We start from the raw sequence: 21,214 nt of genomic DNA on the forward strand, positions 1-21,214 counted from the left end.
TTCGAGACAGCACTAACTTTCTCATTTCAGGTTAAGCATTTTTTCATTCAAAATGGGACTATAATAGTTGCTAAAATGATGTGCTGAAAAATTGCTTCAAGCAAGTGTGATATTAAAGAGTTTTACAGACAGTTTCAAAGGTAACAAGCGTGGTCCCCAAGCAATGATTTTAAAAACTTATCTGTATCTTAGGAATCATCTGCCCCATGTATAGTCTGGACATCAGTGGCCTGGGGAGTGCTAGGCAGAGGTCTGAGCACCGGGATGTCTGCATGCTTCTGTCATCGTGCAGCAGTTTGTGCCAGGCAGCCTGACTCAGTCTTTGCACCTGATCATTTTCTTTCTTAGCTGCAGAAGTGATGAAGGAGCATTCTGCTGCTTGGATGCTCTGCAGTGTTCTCTTCCCACCTCAGGGCTCTAAGAGAATCTTATTTGTGTCATCAAATAAGGCAGCACTTCTTAGAGAATAACCCCAGAAAGACCAGGAAATGGAGTGTGGGTATTTTCTGAGAGCAGGCTAAACAGTGTAGCTGAAAGAGGACGAGCAGCTTGATTCCTTGAGCACGTCCTTTATTGCTCTGTCATTCTCTGGGAGCATTAAGGGCTGTGTTGAAGAAGCCGCATCAGTTTCAGATGTTATGCACCTCATTAATCAAAACACATCCTTTTGGAAGGCAGTTGATTGCAGCTTAGGCACAGAAGTGCATCCCTAGTGCCTCAATAGGAAAAAGTAGAGGAAAATGACCTTTAATGCGATCGCTGGCTTAGTTCACAACATCTCATCTGCATTTGAAAATCAAGATTTATTTCTCCAGAAAAGCAGACCTTGCAATTGAAACAACAGTATTAAGTCATACTTGTACCAGGTAGCATCTCTGTAGAGTATTTCAAACGAGTCTCGGCCAGTCCAGGTTGTGCTCGGAGGTGATAGGAGAAGAGGAGCAGGTGAATGCTTCAGAGAAAGGATTGGAGAGAGAACAGGCAAACAAGGATGAAGAAGCAGGTGCTGCCTGTGGGCACGGCGCAGTCACTGCTGATGGCTACGTTCCCTTAAGTGAGAGCTAAGTAGCATCCTGCTGCTTTAAATGGCACGGTTACCTTAGGCCGATAGCAAGGTATTCCTGGGGGAGGAAGGGGGAACGGTCGCTTGTGGAAGCACAAGCACAGCTGTTCTCAGGGAGATGGTGATGATTTCCTCACTGCTTGCAGTGGACACTCGCTGCCTGTGCTTCTCTCTCTGCAAAGTTCACGTGGCTTCCTTCTTCGGGGAGCTATGATTTAAATGTATAAAACAACAAGCTGCATCTACTGAGCCTATGCAAACACTCTCTTACATGGCTAAACGGATTCTTAATTGAACTCCGCTGGTTTCAAAGGCTTTACATTAGGAAATAATTGGACTCGGTTTATCAATCTAACGCTTCTTAAGCACTAGGGAATAAACAGCCGTTCCCAAAGAAGGGCAGGGCTCGGCTGATTGCCACGTCTTTTCTTCCTTTTCTCCCAAACGGCGAAAGGCAGGGAGAAGCCCTCTTTTAGCCATTCTCCTCGGCCTCTGCTACACGCGCTGCGCCGGAGCAGGAGGGAGGATTCCCAGCGGATCTCCCTGCCCGCAGGAGCGGCCGGGGCCGGGCGCAGGAAGCGCTGACTCAGTGCCCGAGCGAAGTGGGCTTCCCCGTGTGCCGTGCGAGAACCCACGCCTCGCATCCCGCACGGCCCTGCCCTGCCCTGCCCGGCCCCCTCGTTACGGTACGGGAGCCCTTGGAGATGCTGCTTGTCTTTTTGAATGACTTTTACGGCTCCAGCCCCTCAGGGGAGAAGTAGTAGCGTTTCGCACGTCTGACGGGAGAGCACGCAGCGGAGGAAGAGATGCTTTTAAACCTTGGGTGGTGAAACACACGGTGGGCTTCCCGGCAGGCAAACTTCTGCCTGAAAAGACGGGCGTTCCCCAGCTCCCTGCTTTGCATGCGAGTGCGATTTTCAAGGTGAACCGATACTTTTCCTTTAGATTGGGATTCGCCCCTGCCCACAAACCCCCCGTGTCTTCGCGAGAAAACCTGCGGCAAAGCAGCTGCAACTCCAGAAGGAGAAAGGCTCGTCAGCGTGGAAGAGAAAAAGGAATCTCGCTCCTCTTATTTTTACGACGCTGCTATTTTTAAATTACCACCGCTGCGCTGCCCGCAGTTCTCGCTGTTACACCACATTAAGCCGGGCTCTCGCTCAGGCAGCGCCGAGGCGCGGCGGGCTGCTGGGCAGCGCAGTGCCCTCCTGGTGCAGCCCCGCTGCGCTGCGCTGCGGCGAGCGCTGACAGCCACACGCAGCCTCGGCAGCCAGACGTTGCCCTTTTAAGAAGCCCGGGTGCTGGCTCAGGTAGGCAGAGCCTGAGTGCAGTAGTCGCTCCTATGGCAACCCACAGAATGGGATCGCTTCATGAATATTCCCAGGAGCAGGGGCTGCATGAGGAATAAGTGATGACAGTGATGTAAGCAAGCAGTGGCCGCTGCAGGTTGCAGTTCATTGTGTTACTGGCAGGCAGGTTGAGGAGTTTGAGGTACCCGGGCTTGCGTTTGGCTTTCTGGAGGATGACTGCCCGCCCGGAGACACGGCACATTTGCATCTGGAAGCCAACATGGCAAGGCTGCTGCCGCTGCCGCCCTGCCTCGCCTTCCAGCCAGGAGTGCGCGGCTGTCCTCTAGACTTCTTGCCCGGTGCGCTGGATCTGAGCAGACAGGGATTGCAGTAGCACTCACCAAGGGGAGGCAAGCAGCAAGTAGCCAAATCGGGACGAGGGAGGAGAGGGGGGGGCTTTTTCGCCTTCCCTCCTTTTTTTTTTTTTTCTTTTTTTTTTTTTTTTTTTTCCTTCCGTTCTGGATGCGGAGCCCGTGCTTTGATGCAGAGCCTGTGGATGCCACAGCCTGGTAAGGAGATGACACGCCAGTCTCTGGTCCCTCCTGCCCCTTGAGCCGGGGGCAGGGGCCTGGGGCAGCGCCGCTCCGCTCCTCGCGCACTGCCGGGGTCCCTCCCTCCACCTGAGCAGCAGCAGCAGCGGCCATGGACAAGCTGCCCCCCTCCATGCGCAAGAGGCTCTACAGCCTGCCCCAGCAGATAGGACCCAAGGCGTCGATCATGGACGAAGAGGAAGACAGCGACAAGGACACCCGGAGGAAAAGCATCAGGCTCAAGCCGCTGCCTTCGCCCTCTGCTGGGAGCACCCGGGCGCTCGGGGGAGACCCCGGCAGAGGGGAAGACCCCGGCTTCGTAGAGACGGAGGCGGGCAGCAAAGGTGCCAAGACCAGCACCAACGGGGACTGCCGCCGCTTCAAAGGGAGCCTGTCCTCGCTGACCAGCAGGCACCTCCACGACGCGGCCGAGGAGAAGAGGCTGATCGGCGGCGAAGGGGAGCCGGCCTCCCCCGGCGAGGACAAGAGCCCCTCCGGCAGCGGGGAGACGCAGGGACTGCCGGCACCCCCGCCGCCAGCTTCCCCCCCGGAGCCCCAGCAGCAGCCCCTCCGGGCTTGCTCCTCTACCTCTATCAAAGTGGAAGGAGGTGGAGGGTGTGACCAGATCACCCCAGATGAGGAGCAGAGGCTGGGCCAAACCGGGTTCATGCAGAGGCAGTTCGGGGCCATGCTCCAGCCGGGGGTCAACAAATTCTCCTTGAGGATGTTTGGCAGCCAGAAGGCCGTGGAGAGGGAGCAGGAAAGGGTTAAGTCTGCTGGGTTCTGGATCATCCACCCCTACAGCGACTTCAGGTACCATCTCCCCTTCCCGGCCCGCTCAGAACTACCTGGCCTGCCCCTTCCCCTTCCCTGTCCAGCTCAGACCTCTGCGCACAGCACACGCCCAGAGATAACTTTCCTTGCCAGTTTCCTAGTAAGAGGAGTGGGAGGACACGTTCCAGATCTACTCCAGTCAAACAATCTGCAGGTTTCATTTCTATTTGAGCTTAGTTTCGGTATCCTCATACTGTTAATTAATTTTCAGTGGTGTTTTTAAACCAACAGATGTCTCTCACTCCAGCTTTTTGTAGGGAAAAGCCTCTTCGTAGTCCAGTGTAAATGGGTAGAATGTTCCCACCTGATGCACAGTCTGTAAGACACGGTGTCTGCAGCTTAACTACCACATCTCCAGCTCAGACCCTAGGGTCTGCCTGAGTAATGTTTCCTTGCCTGCTTTAACACCTCAGAGTCCTCCCCCTTCTCCTTCCCAAGAGTTAGGGAATGATGCTGCTATTGTTCTGTGCTGCTCCTTACCGCAGCATCACTTGTCAGAAATTGCTGTGTGCAGAGAAGAGCAGCATTCATTGCTAAAGACTTTTGGAATCTTACAGACAAAGGTTTTCTATTTTGCATCTGCAGATAACCGTCTGCAAAACTAATTTGGATAGGGAATGGTAAACATTGCCTTTGTGAGAGGGGTAGCTTTGCTTTCACTCAGATAGCAGCATTTCCAGGAAGGTTAATAAGGAAATTAACTTGTAAACAGCGAAGCCAATTTCTGTATTTCAATCATTCAGCTGACGGGGTTGCATTTAGGTATTTCTATCTAAGTATTGTCTACTGCACAGGTGAATTGTCCTCTGCAGTATGTATGTAAAGTACTGCAATCAATAATTAATTACTTAGTGCAATCAATGGGTAAGGTCTATCGCTTCAACTTTAATTACAGCTGGCTTACATCTTACATTTAAAAGCACACAGCAGAAGAACATTATTCAAACACATTTCTATCAAACTACATGATTTTATTGAATTCTTGGATTCTTAAAGAAACACTGCATGGTTCCCTAGAATACAATTAACATGAGAATTGTAGGAAGGAGTTGCAGGATGGATTTGGGTGCCCAATGACAGAAGGCACTTGGCACTGCCTTTCGGGATTGAAGCTGCAGTTCACACACTTAGAAGATCCAGGACTGGCACTGAACAGATTCCTTGATACTTGCTTGGATTAGCAAACATTATTAGAAGGCTGTATGAATTGGAAGGCTGCACTGTCGATTAAATTTAGTGCAGTCAAGTGTCCCAAGTGTACAGCTGACTGAGCAGATGGGGGTTTCCTGTAGCTATGTCGTGGTACATCCTCCTAATACGATCTTATTCCAATCCAGATTGGAAAGAGTCTAAAATTCCCTCACTGTTTTTACTGGTCGATACCTCACAAGCACAGAGTAATATGGGAGTGTTGATCTTCACAAGAACAAAACCAATTTCATTCTCTTGGCTCCAGGTCTTGTGCATTTTCTACAAGCCTGGACTTAAACTGTTGTGCTTTCTTGGGTTATTTTATCAGAGTGTTCTCTGAGTGTTGCATCTTAAAGGAATCTTGGATGTAGTCCCTAGAACATGTTTGAATTCATGCAAAAGTAGCCTTCAGTTTGTGTATCTTTCATGTACCTGTAATAATGGATTTATGCCCTTCCATGTTTAAAGTTTCCAGCATTGAACCAGGCTGTCAAACTTACTGGAAGGATTGTAGCATTAGCAGAGGTAGCCACCTTGCCCAAGGTGACATGGTCCTAAGAGTTCATTTCCTGAGGGTTTCTTGTGAACCAGTGCTCATTCTTAAAATGGCACAGCAAACTCTGAGGCACGTTCTTATTTGCGAGGCGCTTCGCTGTAGGGCTGCTCCTCTTCTTACACAAAGCAATGGAATATGCAGGCAAGCTGGATTTTGCCAAGCCAGATGATCACACAGAGTCTGCTACCACACAGATGTTTGCGTGCATGCAGTTAGGTACGTGTGCATGTGTGGCTTGGTAGTGTTAATAATAAATCTTCTGCAGTGTAGCTTTACATCTGTGCAGAGAAAGCCAAGTCGGTTGGATGTCCGTACCCTGGTGCGAGACGTTTTGGGCTTGGTGTCAGAGTCCAGGTAGGCTGGGATCTTGCTGGTTTGTGTTTCTTCTAGATTGCTGCTGGAAGCCTCACACACAAATATGTGCTTTCTCCCTACTGTTCTATATCAACGTCAGATGGGGCAGTGGTACTGATCATGCAGAGAGACATCAAAGAGGCCAGGAGCTGGGTGCACTACTGTGTGGTCAGTATGTGGATTTTCAGGAGAACTTTATGCACCCCCTTTTCTCAGTCATTTGCAGCAGACCTTCTTAAATATGACTGTCGCTTAGAGAAAAAATGACCTGTGAACAATGGCTGCATTGAAGAAGGGTGGGAGCTTTCCTGGCTTCTGTTTGTGTTTTGTGCTCTCTCCTCTGAGTGCTACTGAAGCACCTACCTTGGAAACAATTTGCATGAATACAAATAACATTTCTGACCTCCGAAATGCAGCAGATTGCACCAAAGAGCAGGTGTTATCAGAATATTTGCAAGAGCTATCTCCTGGATCCCAAGGTCTCTTGTTTTTCTGCTTTGCACATTACGCAGTGCAATGTAAGATTGCTCCCTGCTGTAGATGGGTGCAGATTCTGGAGCATTAGGATGTTCTAAGAGGCACGAGTCTCCATTACATTGCACTTTGCATAGTAATGCTGTACAGTAGCATTTGGTGCACAATTTTCAACTTACTGAATACTCAGCCTTAGGTCTTGTCTCCTTTGATTTTGTACACATTAATTTCACCTTTGAGAGTGAGGAGCATCTGCAGGCATTTTACTAGAGCTCCAGACCTCATGGCTCCTGTCTAAGAACAGCTCAAGAGGCAAACTTTTGAGTTAAACACTGACCCAAATTAGTGGAGCTTGATTTGCTGTGAAATTACCTCTGTGTATCTCTTGTGACTTCATGGAGTTATTTTCCTTTGTGCTGTATGAGAGGCATTGCAGTTTTAGAACAGAACGGAGGCTTTCATCATAGTCTCGTTAAATTATCATTTTAGCATCTAATGCAGCCAATTCCAATGGAAAATCTATGGCCCTCAAAGAGGAAAGCAAGTTAATATAGATTAAGGCTCTGTTGATTTCTGCTTTTAGTCCATTGTGAGGGGAAAAAACACCGAATGACCTTTATAAAAACCAGACTCAGTGTCCCTGAGTACTCATGACTAATGCAGTGGTCTAGTTCTGGAAGCACTTAAAAGGTGTCTCCTCAATTGTGATGAAAATAAGAATAGTAGTTCCTATTCTGAGCTTTAGGTGGAAGTGCTAGTTACTATTTGCATCTGTGGTTGATCTCATATCAGTGCAGAGACAAAGATTATTTCCTAGATCAAGATTGATCTGAGGCTCTGAGAGCTTTTTCAGTGAGTAGATAGAATTGTAATTTATTGCTTAGAGGAAGCATTGATCCAGCACAATTGGTTTAATAAAAAAATTCCAGACAAACAAAGATCTATCTAACCAATGAAACATATTGGTTGGAGCTACTATCCAGAACTGCTTGCAAAACAGTGCTGCTGTTAGGAAGGCCTGAGAACAGATACACTGCGTTAAGGACCAAAATAGTCCGCTCCAAACAGTGGATGTAAACAGAGCTACGCATTATTCACTGCCCAGTAATCTATTAACTTCTTTGCAGGAAAAAGAAGCTTCTGCTTTCTTGAAAACAATGAAAAATATTCCACTCAATAACGGTCCCAGCTTCTTAGTTTGGAATTTTTCTTTCCACTGCTCTCCCTTACTTGCAATATTTGTCTGCAAACAGAGCCTTTTGTACGTTTGCTTCTTCTGACAGAGGAGGCTTTGGGAGTCTTGGGGGCGTTCCGTGGCACCAAAAGAAATGGATGTGGAGGTGCAATGTGGAAGGCAGGGGAATTTCTGAAGAACAAAACCATTCGCTCCTCTTTTTGCTTTTCTAGATCTCTAAGCAGCGTCACTCAGACCGCCTTCCTTGGGGAGCCAGTGCGATTTATTAATTACAGTACTGAACGCTGACCCCAATAGCACTGCTAGGATTGAGCAAAAAGGGAAGGGTGGCAGTTTCCCTCTCCTACCCTCCTGAACAGAAGTGATTTGCAGAGTGCTTCACGGAATGCTGCTCTGTCTGTGGAGACTCTTTTCATTCGTAACCCTTTGCTATTTTGTTCAGAGGGTAAACAATTGGTGAACACGCAGCGTGCTCCCTGACTGGGGCAGTTCACTTAGCTGGGTGTTGTGCTTCCCACACTCTGGCAGCAACGCTCCTTTCTTTTCCTGCTGCCCACAGTGCTGCTCGTGTGCCTGCCTTCGTGCCTCCCCACGGTCAAATGCCCACAATGGCAAACTCTGATCTTGTGACTTGCCCGCTGCTCTCAGCAAAGTAAAATGAAAGCTGGCTATTGTGTCACACTTATGTACTGCGCACTGAAAGTCTGACTTGCCGAAATCTTTGCTTTGAGGGGAAGGCATTAATAGCAGAACCTGTGCCAGTCATTAAGAAAAAAAAGCAAACAGTGCAAATGAGGCACAAGTTTATTGGTGGGCAGCTGGTATTTTTGCCTCTCTTCTTGCTTTACAATTCTGTGAGGAAAGCACTAGCTGGAGAAGGGAGATGCTTTCCTGAAGCCAGTTCTTGCTGTCTATCCTGCAGCTAGATTTCTTGCCAATTCCCAGGGCATCGTTGCTGGACCAGAACAAGAGGATTCAAGCAGGAATCATATGAGGGATAATCCAAATCCTGCTGAACAGCGTGACTTAGACTTCTGTTGTCTTCAGTGGACTGTGAATCAGACTGCAGGAGAGGAAACATGGTTTTGTGACCGCGAACTAAGGAAAGCGAGCTAGTGCAGCCGTACTTCCTGTGTCCTTGGGCAAGTCACCACTGACTTCATGCCCTGGTTCCCATGTTGTGAGGCAGAGGATAAAAAATCCTGAGCTAGAGGATCATTGTGAGGGCTGTAGGTATCTGTATGAGACATGCTTCGGTGCTACAAAAGGCAGCACTTGTGAACAGGAAAGCCTCATCAGTAAATGGAGCAGCACCTCAGTGCATTACCAGAACGTGTTTCAAGATTGTAATTATATAACATTAGAGTATTTTCATATATGTTCATGTACGGAAAATGAGGTGAAGGAATACGAATAAATGCTAAAGCAAACACTGAGATTTAAGGAAATGCTGTGGTTAAGATTTCCTGCACAAACTCAATTCAGGTCCTTTGTGCAAATCTGAGCCGAGAGATGAACACATTATCTCTTCCCCAGAAGCCCCTGCCTCATTCAGTGCACTAGGGGATGGTTGTTCCTTTGTGAAAAGCTGTTTCACATTTTCCTCATCTCTTTTAGTAAGAGCCTCCCATATTTATTTCACCTTGTTCAGATCCCAGTCTGAAAAAACAAGCTTTCTTGGCACTTATAAGATACTCAGCTCTAACAGCAATGAATGTTCATTTCGCTTCCTGACACCTCGGCTAGGGAACTGGTGTTGTCATCCCCAGTTTATCGTGAGGTGATGGAGACTCATAGACAATAAGATTAAGAACATTAACATGGTAGAGGCAGTTTGAGGCCCCGTTTTGCAGAGTACATAGCGTTACACAGCGTATCTTATGCTCAGAGCTCGGCCTCTGCGGTGCCTAGTAAGGAATCAGACTTCACTGCAACCCAGAGGGCAAGGGCACCGAGGCAATGAAAACCTGTTTAAGAGTACCTGGTTCTTTAAGAGGAACGGGACAGTCAGATTTGCACTGGTACTTTAGACTTGGTTGGTGAGCAGCCAGTCTGAGAAAGAGGCATCCCAATTCCACCCACCTTCCTCCCAAGCCTCCGATGTTTGCCAGTTTGTGTGCTGTTACACTAAACAACAAAAACACAAACGCCAAATGTAGCCGTAAACAGTGTCATAGTGTTCTTTTTAATCATCGCCTAACAATATTATTCTAATTCCAGTTTTGGATTGAGCTGTTTCCCTTGCACCTCTGCGGGAACTTTTTGGCAGAGATAGAATCTCCAGGGCAGCGCTCATCTGCCTCAGCCATCACATTTCATTCTGCAGTTCCTTATCTCTTTTACTGCAAGCCTTCCAGTCTGTGCAAGAAGTGAGCTCCTAGAGAAAGTCTCTTCCTCACACAGGTCTGCCTCAAGCCCTTCCTCTCATCTTGAATGAAGCATGAATTCTATAGGAAGAACTATTTTAAATCATGTAGTGACTGTAATGTAATCCATACGTGCAATTAGGCTCCGTTCTGTTTTTCATAACCTAAGCTTGCAGTCTAATTTTAATATGGTGTTTTTGTACAATTGTCAAGATTTTAAAAAGCAAATCAATCCCCATTCTAATCATAACAGTGCTTTGGGGTAGCTATGGACCTTTAAGATGCTGCACTGCCCTCTGCTCTCAATTAAGCAATGGCTGTAGCTGGCGGTCACAGCAAAACAGTGATGGTGCTCCAGATTCTTGGGTAACTCTCCAGGCTTCGAGGGGAAGTGTTCTCTGTTTTCTCCCCAGTATTTCAGTACGGTATCTTCTGCCCCACTCCCTCCAACGTGTTGTTACCCCTCACTTTACCTCTGTGCCATCTCACCAGTGCCATCTGCATTTTCCACGCTTCTTGCACCACCTTTCTTGTTTAGCCAATCCTAGGTCCTAAGACACATTTTTTCGTTTCATCATTCTTTTGCACCTCACGTTGGCTTTTAGTAATCCCTCTTGTCCCCTTGGCACCTTACTAAGTGCAGTGTCAATGGCATTTATCTCAGATCAGTTTGTTCTCTTACCAGTCTCAGACCTTATCCCTCATGCCTTTCTCAAATGGATCTCTCTCACATTTATTTCCTCTCATTCTGTATATTTGTGGTTGCTGGCATCCCACGACTCTTCAAATAGCCTGTTTTCTCAGACTGTGCTTTCTGTCCTAATTTAACAGGGCGTTATTTTGCCTAGTAATTTCAGACCCTTCCACTTTATCCCTTTTTCTGCCCTCCAACACTCTCAGCCTAGCAGTGTTTCGACAAACTCTACCCAGTTTTTGTTTTCCAAGCTTGAGATACATCCATCCTCAAAGCCACGCATTTCAAATGATGAATTTGCATAGAGGCACAGACTTTGCTGCGTTCAGTGTGAAACAGATTTTATTTGAGGGAATAATGTGTTTTCCAAAAGTGTTCTTTGGTAGGCACATACAGAATCAGTGTAGGACATTTCAGTGCTATTATAAGCAGGTAAACTTGGGATTCCAGTACGATGTTCTGGTTAGATAACTGTGCTTTCTGTTGTACTCAGTTTTTTTCTGCTCTAACGTCACTGCTGCTGCACTGAAATCCATTTATTATACAGATAAAAGAGTGATCTCTGTCTGGAGATAACATAGTGTCATTTTAGCTTCAAACCATTGAAATTTGTCTTTGTTTCTGCTGCGTTATGAGCATCTCATTAGCAAGCCCATGAATCCCTCAGTTTGCTCTTGAAACCAACTATCTGAGCTCTCATCCTTTCTCTTACTTTTGAATGCTCTGTTGGTGCCAAGGCAGTTATAGGTCAATTGAGTTATTGTTGGTTCTAATTGGCACTCTAACAACCTATTAAATCAATTTCCCTACAGATGAATGTCACTCAGAAAGAAGGTGCCAACTCCTTCTCTGTGTTTGAGAGTGTAAAAAAATACGTTGGTGCTGATGAGTGTAAGGGAAAGGCCGTTCCTCAGGGAAGAGGCTTAGCAGAGCACAAGCTCTCACCCCACATCAATGTGCCACATGGTGTGCCCTGAGCAAGGTGCAGGCTGACCACGAACTCAGAAGATGAGGCCATTTCTAGAACTCAAGCCAAATGGAAGAATTACAAAAATCCCCAACCCTGATGAATGCTCTCACATCCATTCTCTGTTTGCAACAGAGCTTGGGTCTACTTCCGTGTGGCCTCTTCTCCTCCCTGTCTGGTTCTCGGTGTCCCTCATATGTTCCTGTGGCTGCCAAGGCAGGTGAGGTATCCCCAGCCATCTCTCAAACCAGGCAGCGTCTGGCTGGTGACATCATTGCCTTGTTGGCATGGAGTGGTGTACATCTGAGTGAGATTTACTTGCCCCATGTTATAAAGGAGGCAGTTATTACGGTGAGTGCAGTTGATTTAAGTCCTGCTCAGAAATGTTTAGATAACCTCTTTGTCTAGCGGAAATACGGCGCTCATTCCCACATTATCTGAGTATTTCTTAGTGTGGTGGCTGTAAAACAAGTTGCTTTTCAGCCTGCAAATAGAGACAAGGTTCTTGGCCAGGCAGTGATGCAAGTTTGTTCCAGGATCTCCAAATGAAAGCTGATTTATATATGACGAGCAGTAAGGACTGCTCAGGTATCCTTGCTTAAGTGGGCAATTTTCTTGGTGATGAAGGCAGATGAGAACACAGCTTGGCTCTGTGTGGCTCTGCAGTGCTACAGCACTAAAACCTGGGTTTTGTCAGCAGACAAAGCAGTTAAGACTCCAGAAATACAGAAAAGAGAGCAGATATGTGCTGGGCTAATAAGATGCTGTTATAGGGACCTTTTTCTGACCCTTTTCCTTGTTGAGTGGTTTGCTACCTAGGAAATCCCTTTGCAAACTGAAATTATTCATTCCGTGCAGGATACTCACAGTGACTGACATCAAATATGGGCACACATCCCTCATATCTGCACAAGGCTGTAGTAAACCAGGCTGCTAACTCTTTGAGAGGTGCTGCATGCAGCAGGAGAAGACAGTGCCAGTGAGAGCAAAGCAGATGAGCATCCAGAGGGGAATTCCAAGGTCAGCTGGAGGGCCCAGCACTCGGGCATTATAGGGACACAGCCGCTTCCCCAGCCATGCGCAAAAGCTAATCTCGTTTGTGGTGACTCTCCAAATGTGCTAATGAAGGATTTAGATCTCTGCTTCTTTGAATGGCGAGGTTGTCTGTGTTTATGCATCTATTGTTAAAGAGCGTAGAGGCAGGAGATGTGCTGCAGGTTGCCAGCTTGATTCTAGCTAGGAACTGTAACTTTTTTGTTTTTCTTTTCACATCTGTGCGTAGGGCTCTCGTGACTGCCAGGAAATCAGTAGCTGTGCACTGAGTAATTCCTCACCCTGCTCACAGCTCCAGTAAGGCTGCGTGCAGAGCGGCCCTGCTGGGGCTCTTCTTTCCTGGTAGGAGCTGCAGAGCACTTACAATCTGGGGGATGGAAAATCTGGTGAAGCGCAATTGGATTGGCCTGGGTGTGGGAAAGAAACGTCTTGCAAAGTTATCAGCGCTTTGGAGCTTGTGAGGGAGATAACTGCTGCATTCCCAAGACTCAGGGACTCCACTTTAATAAGTCCCTTCCTGCCAGCCGGGGCTTCGCGTGTGATTTCAGGGCAAGGTGCTAACTTTCACCCTGCTAACATCAGTCCTACCCTGCACAAGGTCTCTTCTGCAGTGGGGCTGCTGTGCACGTGCATCCATGCCTAACAGTGCACAAGTTAGACTTTCATTAATAACATGAGAAATGTTTTTTTTCCATCTCAAATTTTCTGTGAATTACTGGAAAGGGGAGAGGGAGGACCAGTCGAGATCACAGATCTTGATCTGTTCTCAGCGATACCAACACAAAGCCTCTTGTGTCATTTTCCCATGCTCAGTCAGCAGCAGGCACTCTTGGAATCATGAACAATGTGTACCAGGTAAAAGGAGAGACTGGAAGGCAGGTCAGGCATCTGGTTGACCCTCTGAGCAGCAATGAAGGGAACACTCTGAGCCTGAATTTCTCCAGGTTTGACAATTGTACTGCTAGGGCCCACGGAAGATGCTTCACGACTCTTAAAGCATTTTAACATAACAAAAGATGCCAGAGCAGAGGTCGGCAAGGGTTTGTTAATATTTACAAGGCAATTTGTTGTGTATTTCTTCCCGATTACACTTTTCTGTATACTGTTACTTCTCTTGTCCATCTGTTGTTAGGAGCAGGGAAATGAGGAGATCCAGGAACTGTAAGGTGATTTCAGAATGTTGCTTCCTTTGTCTTCTTTTAAAAAGGAAACTGATTGTGAGCACTTTTGCAGTTCCATGTACAATGCTGTATTGTCTGGCATGTTTAGAAGCAGGCTGTAAAAGCATAGGAGAAAAGCTTGGACAGCGGAGGGAAACAAGGTTAATTTTTCCTTTTTGTGTGTGTCTGTAAGGAGAGTTATGTAGCTGCTGCAGGGGGTTTGGAGATGCTGCTCCAACTCTTCTTCAGTGTTCATGTATACTAGAAGGCGTGTTGCCCTCTTTGATGGGATTCACAACTGGACTTTAGTAGGCACTTGCAAATGGACGGTCTGGCACAGGAGCTGGGAGGTGTCTGTCCTTTCCTCTGGTGTAGCAGCTTTAGAAAATAGCATCCGAGCAGCACTAAGTGCCAAATGTTTTGGATGTTCTGTTCTGGCCCTTGCTTTTTAGTGTGAAACCAGGTGTGCTTCAGGTCATGGCAGCCTTGGTTGACAACTGTGTATGCATGCTGTTTAGGGAGCAACTGAAGGGCTTGCACCATGCATTAAATTGTACCCCACATTTGTCATGGACTGTTGGCTCAGCCCTGACTGCTTTGGAAAGTGCCTGGTTTTCGCTTTTGCTACATACGTTGATCTATGACTCTCTTTTTCCAAAGGTGGACTTTTGATAGACTTCCAGACAAGGGCAGCTTCACTGGCTGTATGCTCCTTTTGCAGCATGAACAGGGTTTTAGGCAAACAGTGGCAGATGTGACTATGGCCTGTGGCTTCTGCTTTGGACGAGGAATCTGGAAACCTCATCTGCAAGTAAACTCACATGGTAAAATCTGCACTGCAGACAAAAAAAGATTTGCCTTGACATCATCTGCCCTGCTCTGCGATCTGCAGTCAGTCAGGAGACCAATGCACAGCTCCCAGCCTCTCTAGCTGAGTAGAATTAAGGCTAAGCTTCATCATGAGCTATTGCAAGCTGTTCCCACCCCAAATAATTGGCTGCTGGATGGTTTTGTGTCTGTCTAAGCGTTACGGTGTGTGGGTGGATGTGTTATGTGTGTGTGAATGAGTCTGCTTTGAAAATTAATACATACCATCGGGAGCGCGTCTAATAATGCAGCACCTCATGATTCCCACATCCAGCCCACCACCATCTCTGCTCTTCCTCTTCCTAAAGCACCTGAGGTGTCTCTCCAGTTCTCGGTGTTCTGCTGTTGAAATTAAGCAAGATAGAAAAGCTGTGAATTTTCCCAAAAGCTCATTCCCCTTTATCAGCACAACCCTCTCTGCGAGCAGGGCATCCCACGGTGGATGGCAAACAACAGAGGCGTTCCCTTGTCTGCAGAGAGGAAGGGCAGCGTCCATCCGGGAGCATCGCCGTTGGAGGCACTGATGTATGGAAGTCACGCACGACTCGGGGAGCTGGGAGCTGTAACCCCTCTGGGACTTAGGTTTTGGCAGCTGTTGTAGGGTATTATTTTCACAAGGCTGAGCTGTTCTTAAGCACTTCTTCTAGTGTAATCATCACACACATATTTTCTCAGTAATGGCAGGCCATCAGCATTTCTTTCTAGTCTTTTTAGATAAGATGCAGAGAGACAAGCTGTGAAAGAGCCGAACAAGATGCCTTGACTGAGTCATTCACATTTCCTCAGCTTGTCCCACAAGTAGGCTGTAGGCCTGCTTTCCATACACATCCTGCTGTCTTCTGGGGAAAGAGACCCTTTTTCAGGTGAGGACTGGAAAGTGGAAACTTGTACCTGCCCAAGCTTGCATACTTGAATACTGTAGGCCATATAGGAGAGAAGAGACATGGTTGATTACACCTCCAGGTGCAAAAATACTCCAAACACGTTAGTTCTGTAGTAATGTGAACTGCCCTGATCCTTCCAAATCCACAGCTATAAATGTAACAGTCTTGATAGAGAGCCAGGTGACACATTCCCATACAGTTCAAATGCCCTGAAGCTGTAGCTATGCTTTGTTCTGTGGGTACTGCTTAATTGCTGTATTTCACCCCAATTATAGCTTTTCTGTAATTCTGGATGGAATTATTTTCCCACACTTAGGAGCTCTTGTGGATACAGAAAGATATATCAACATTTCTTTGAAATTAGTTTTTATCAGAAGACATATGGAGCAAAATTCCTTGGTGAGAATCCATTGCAACTACTGGGGTGACACTGGGAATCACTTTCTTTCCTCAGAGCTACTTCTGGCCTCCTGTATACATATCACTAAGGCACATATGGGCAGTGTCTAGCAGTGCCTGACCTGCTGATATCACACCACAGGGAGAGATAAGAGATTACATTCACATTTTGGTGTTTGTGGAGAGGATCTTGAAAGCAGGATTTAGTGAGGAAGTATTTTAGAGCACTGAATTTTCTGCTTGTCACCCACAAAATGGCTATTTCTGTTTCAGTGATGTCTTTTATAGAGGAGATCCCTAATTTACAATCTGAATGTCTAATGAGCTAAAATGTTTTTGGATGTACTTGAGAGCAGAACTAATCTGCAACTTACTTTTTCTGGACACAAGTGGAAGGACCTTCTGCCTCCTCTTCTGAGCACAGAGATGATCAAGTGAAGGCTCAGAAATCTGGTTTCAGATTTAACTTTTGAAGCTACTTCTCCTGATTCCCTCTCCCCTGTGCCACGCGGTCCCACTGCCGTAGCATATGAGAGTTTTGCAGTTTTCAGGTAATTTTGCCCCCCTCATTTGTGGACTATATCATCTCTGCCTGACAGAGGAGGATCAAAGAGTGGAAAATCCAGATTCCTGCATGTTCTTGGGCACCTGTTACCCAATGGGGCAAGGGAGTGCTTGAAGTGACTTGCTGAGCATCCTTCCAGGTACCCTAATCACAGAACCATCTTCTCTCCTGCAGCCTTTTTGCAATCTCTGAGTGCCAGCCAGTTGGACTGAGTCACATCATATATATTGCTGGGAAGATGAATTTGAAAGAATGGTGAGGAAACGGCTAGATTTTGTATTACTATGTAAGATCACTCCAAAAGTAATGCCTCCTATTTATTTCCATTGAAACTACAATGGATACGAAGAGCACAGTAACACAGATAGAGCAAACTCTCAGCTACAGAGCACTGTTTTTCAACACAGTCACCATCATTAGCTTTGCCTTTTAGCCAGTGATAAACAAGAGCTGCGTGCCACGCTCGTAAAAGTCCGTTACAGCAGAGGTGAACCACAATAGCTACTGCCATGGTGAAACACCTCCCATCCCCCACTGTGCTCATGTCCACTGTTTGATCTCAGCAAGTGTCAGTGAATGTCAATGGCTGCCTTTTTTTCCATGTGGAGGAATTCAATTCCCCACCTTTGCTTCATCTACACTTCCCTGTCAGACACCATTCTGTCAGAGTGCCCCTCTGCTGCAGTCTGTCACACAGCAACGAAATGTCATGAAGCGCTGATGAGAAGGTTGAGCTTCTGCTGCTGTATCACCATCATCCACCGTGATGTCATGGACCATCATAAAGTAGGAGGTGTTACTTTTGGAGCAGGCCTCACACAAAGCTGTCTTAAACAGAAGAACCACATTCACTAAAAAATTAAAAGAAGAAAACAACAACGTAGAATTCACTTAATCAAGCGTTACTGAAATGCAGCCCAATACGTGAACACATCCCTGCTCCTTCTGAAAGCAAAGGTGAAGTCAGCACCTGCACCTGCTACAGAAGCCTTGAAGTTTGGTTCTGTAGGTGTTAGTAATAAAAATTTGACAGATGCATTTCATGTTTCAGAGCAGAAGGCCTTAGAGAGCAGGTTTTTGGATTGCTTCTTGAAAATGCCAGAATTTATTGAGATGCTCCTGCCATCACAGGTACCCAAAACAGGGCAGGGAACAGGCTTGCCTCTAGGCACTGAAAGCAAAGGAAATGACACATCTTTTCTTTTAAGGCCCGCAGTTTGAAGTCTGTGGTAGTCTTTTGTGGTTGTGACTTTCAGTACAGCATGCTTTGGGGTTTCTCCTTTCAGCCTAAGGACCTGAAGTACATATTTCTAGACCGGGGAGGAGATCTGTCACATACACAGAGTGCCACTGCTCATCTTGGAGTTGCACGTGCCCCTCTGCATTTTGGTTTGAATAGGCCCTGTCCTCACCAAGCACTGCTAATAGAGGTCTGTGATGAGCTCCTGCTATGCAGTATCAGTGTGTTGCTCATAAACAACTCTGCTGGAGAGAGACCTGCAGCCCTTGTCCATCTGGTTCTGCATGGGCAGCAACCGAGAGAAAGTGTTCTTTTTGCTCTTCTTTTGCACGTTGCTGTGAGCTATCAGCTGATCTATAGGCAGGTTCAAAGTTTGTAATGACTGATGTAAAACCGAACCAGGCTGATTTAACAGACAGATTTACACTTCATCTGTCAGTGGGATCTGCACCTGAAATAGGCAGGACTGAGTTCTCAGTTATCACTGACCCGTCCCACAGTAATCGATTGGTGTGTCAGCCAACAACTTGCATGTTTCACTTACCCCTGGATTCTGTGCTATGTCCAAAAAGCTACAAAGATTGTTACTTCACGTTCATTTTGTTGACTCTGAGAGCCCTGTTACTTAAGTGCAAATGTAGATGGCATTTTTTTACTATTTGCTGGTTTTTCATCACTAGCATAACTACACTGTTCCAGCTGTTGGTAGAAATAACACTGTAATATTTTTGCAGCATAGGAAGAATAGTTATTCCCATTTTATGTATGGAAAACTAATATACGTGGAAACTACATTATTTTCTAGAGAGTTGCTCACAGAATATGAACTGGAGTTGTGTAGATGGCACAACTGGCTCCTAAAGGACAGAACTGCTCTACCTTCTTCCTCAATGTTCCTCTGCCTTAGGAGGGGCAATGAAGCCTTGTTGTGCGTTGATGGAAAATGGGCTGCATCAATTAGAATATATTTCTGAAACAACTTGTTTCTGGCAAGTTGTTCAGTCTAAAAATATATTTATTTCTAATTGCTGAGCTGAATGCTTAATGAATTCTTCCTTCCCAAGAACAATTAATCAAAGAAATGATTTAGGGCTGGCACTAACTCCCCCAGGGCTCAGTGGCTGTGTTCCATTGACATAAATAGAGCAGACCAAGCCCAGACCATACTGGAAAGATTTATCTAAGCATTTTTTAATGGTTCCCATCACTGTTTGTGTGGATGCCTCTGGCAGAAAAGTACTATACATATTGGAGGAACAGCCCTCAGTGTTATAGCAGAAGCACCACAAGTTGCTGTTGTTTACAACAGCGTTTGCCTGTTTTGTATTGTTTTTATGGAGAGGCATTTATGTGAGCTCTCACTGATTGTTAGGGGCATTCTGAATGGTGACAAAAGAAGGGACTGCAGCTCGCTCAGGAAGGTTTCTTAATATGAACGAAGGGGTAGAGAGGTCACTGAGACCCTGCAGTGTGAATCTCAGCTTTGATAAGGAGGATCCCCACCACACAACAAAGACCTTTCTGTGAAAGATCAGACGTCAGAAATTCGCAGGGTGTCCTGGAGAGTGCTGGACGGATCCATCGATGTCGTGATTCTTGACAAAAGCCAGGTATGTGCTCAGTGAAAATGCTGAGATATGCCAGCACATACAGCAGCGTTACATACTGCGCTCCGTGCCTTGTAGGAAGATGGAAAGCTAAACGGGTTCCAACCAATATGGCATGAGGAGAAAGGCCTGACATGCCCAAATCTGGCCACTGAATTTTTGATATGTAGTATAACTTGTGATTTAGAGCATCGTCTTTGGGTGAGGAAGGAATCTGACCACATCTTTTCTTTATCTTGACTGTCCAAAGTTCATGAGTATTCTGTTCTCTGTTCTCAGAGCATACACCTGATCCTCCTCTTTGTTTTCCACAAGTCTCCTGCTTGAACTTCTGCTGAATCTCCTCATTTTAGTCTGTTCAATGCAGAAATGTTTGTAGGGACATCAAATAATAGTTTCTGGGAAACTGAAAAGGGCTTTGGAGCACAGCACAGAAGAATCTGCCTTTTTTGTGGACGATTTAAGCTGATGCCCTCCAGACACTGGGGTGGATGTTGGGATTCCTGGCCTTTTTTCTTTTATCCTGTATATCTGTGTGCAAGAGAGGCCCTAAAGAAGTGACTGCTTCTCCATACCTCAGTTTCCTTGGCTAGCAGATGACGATGGTGAGACGCAGCTACCTCCCATAGTGTGTTTTGAGATCAAGAGGCAGAAATCCCTTGTGAGCTTTGCACTGTTTCTGTGCATGCAGCAATTAATTCAGCACCCGGTGTCTGGAGGGGATGGTGGATTTATATGGATGCCTTAGATAAGCATAGCCTTAGCACTGTTTCTTCTGAGACCTAAAATAATCAGAGGCAATTGGACTTTTTTTTTTCTTAAGTGTTGCATTTTTAGAAGGTGATTCATCTTTTTTCTGGGATTTTGGATACTTGAATAGCCCCAGGGTCCCAGCAGCTTTAGTCTTTCTGTGAGCTGATTGTGCTCCAGTCCAGCCTGAGTAACTCAGTGCAAACAAGAGTCTGATCTTGGCAACCAGAAGGAGTTTGGATGGAGAAGTATTTTTTGCCTTTGAAACTGAGATACACCTAGTCATTACCACATTATCTTCTTGCATGTCTCACTCTCCCCCACCCCAACTTCTCTTACCCACAGAAAGGCTTAGGCTGATGCTTCATGCTGAAAAATTCCTTCTCTGAAAGTGTGGTCAGGTGCTGGAAAAGGACGCGCAGGGCTGTGGTTGAGTCACTGTCCCTGGAGGTGTTCAAGAAACATGTAGAAGCAGTACTAAGCAGCAGCATTTAGTGATGGTAAGTGGTGGGCAGTTGAACTAGGCTGTCTTGGAGGTCTTCTCCAACTTGGTGGTTCTGTGAACACTTAAGAGAAACATTTTAAGCATCTCAGATGGCTGCAAGTCTTTTTCTCAGTCTGACAGATTACTTAATTGATTGCTGCATGCAGTTGCCACCTCTTTGTGGACTACCACAGAGCTTGCGAGCACGAATTTGTCAATTCAATGCAAAATAATAGCTAGCAGAAAGCAGAATTGTGTCCTCCGCTTTCTGAACTGTGATTCTGGTAGATATGACTCATATAATCTTTCCGCCCTATTTTGGTTTTTGTAAGTTTGGGTTCCTAGCAGTGAGACTGACTTCTTTATCTTCATATTATGTCAAGAAAGCTGTGTTAGTACAAGATAGTTAGCAATCCTGTCATCCCTGTATCTCAACGAGATGCTAAGTTGGTGGAAGATGCATGTAATGTCAGCTGGTGTCATATGTTCTCTGTCACTTTTTCAGTAATGTTTACTCGGAACAGGTAAACATATATTCATACGTCTGTGTCATCTCTGTGTATCCTGGGCTGTACCCGAAGAAGCACAGCCAGCAGGTTAAGGGAGGTGATCTTTCCCCTCTGCTCTGCGCTGGT

General features: G+C 46.2%; 1 protein-coding gene across 1 annotated transcript in view; it reads left to right on the top strand.

Annotated features, from left to right (window-relative positions):
- Positions 1-3,051: 3,051 nt before the first annotated feature.
- The window catches only part of HCN4 (hyperpolarization activated cyclic nucleotide gated potassium channel 4), a 96,170-nt gene continuing 78,007 nt past the window's right edge, over positions 3,052-21,214 (top strand). Inside the window, exon 1 of the mRNA XM_042824510.1 lies at positions 3,052-3,752. Within this exon, the coding sequence (XP_042680444.1) occupies positions 3,052-3,752 (701 nt within the window). The remainder of the gene's footprint in view (positions 3,753-21,214) is intronic.

This window comes from Centrocercus urophasianus, unplaced genomic scaffold (assembly GCF_019232065.1).
Source record: "Centrocercus urophasianus isolate 14NV4802_14NV808 unplaced genomic scaffold, USGS_Curo_1.0 seq_23, whole genome shotgun sequence".
Lineage (NCBI taxonomy): Eukaryota > Metazoa > Chordata > Aves > Galliformes > Phasianidae > Centrocercus > Centrocercus urophasianus.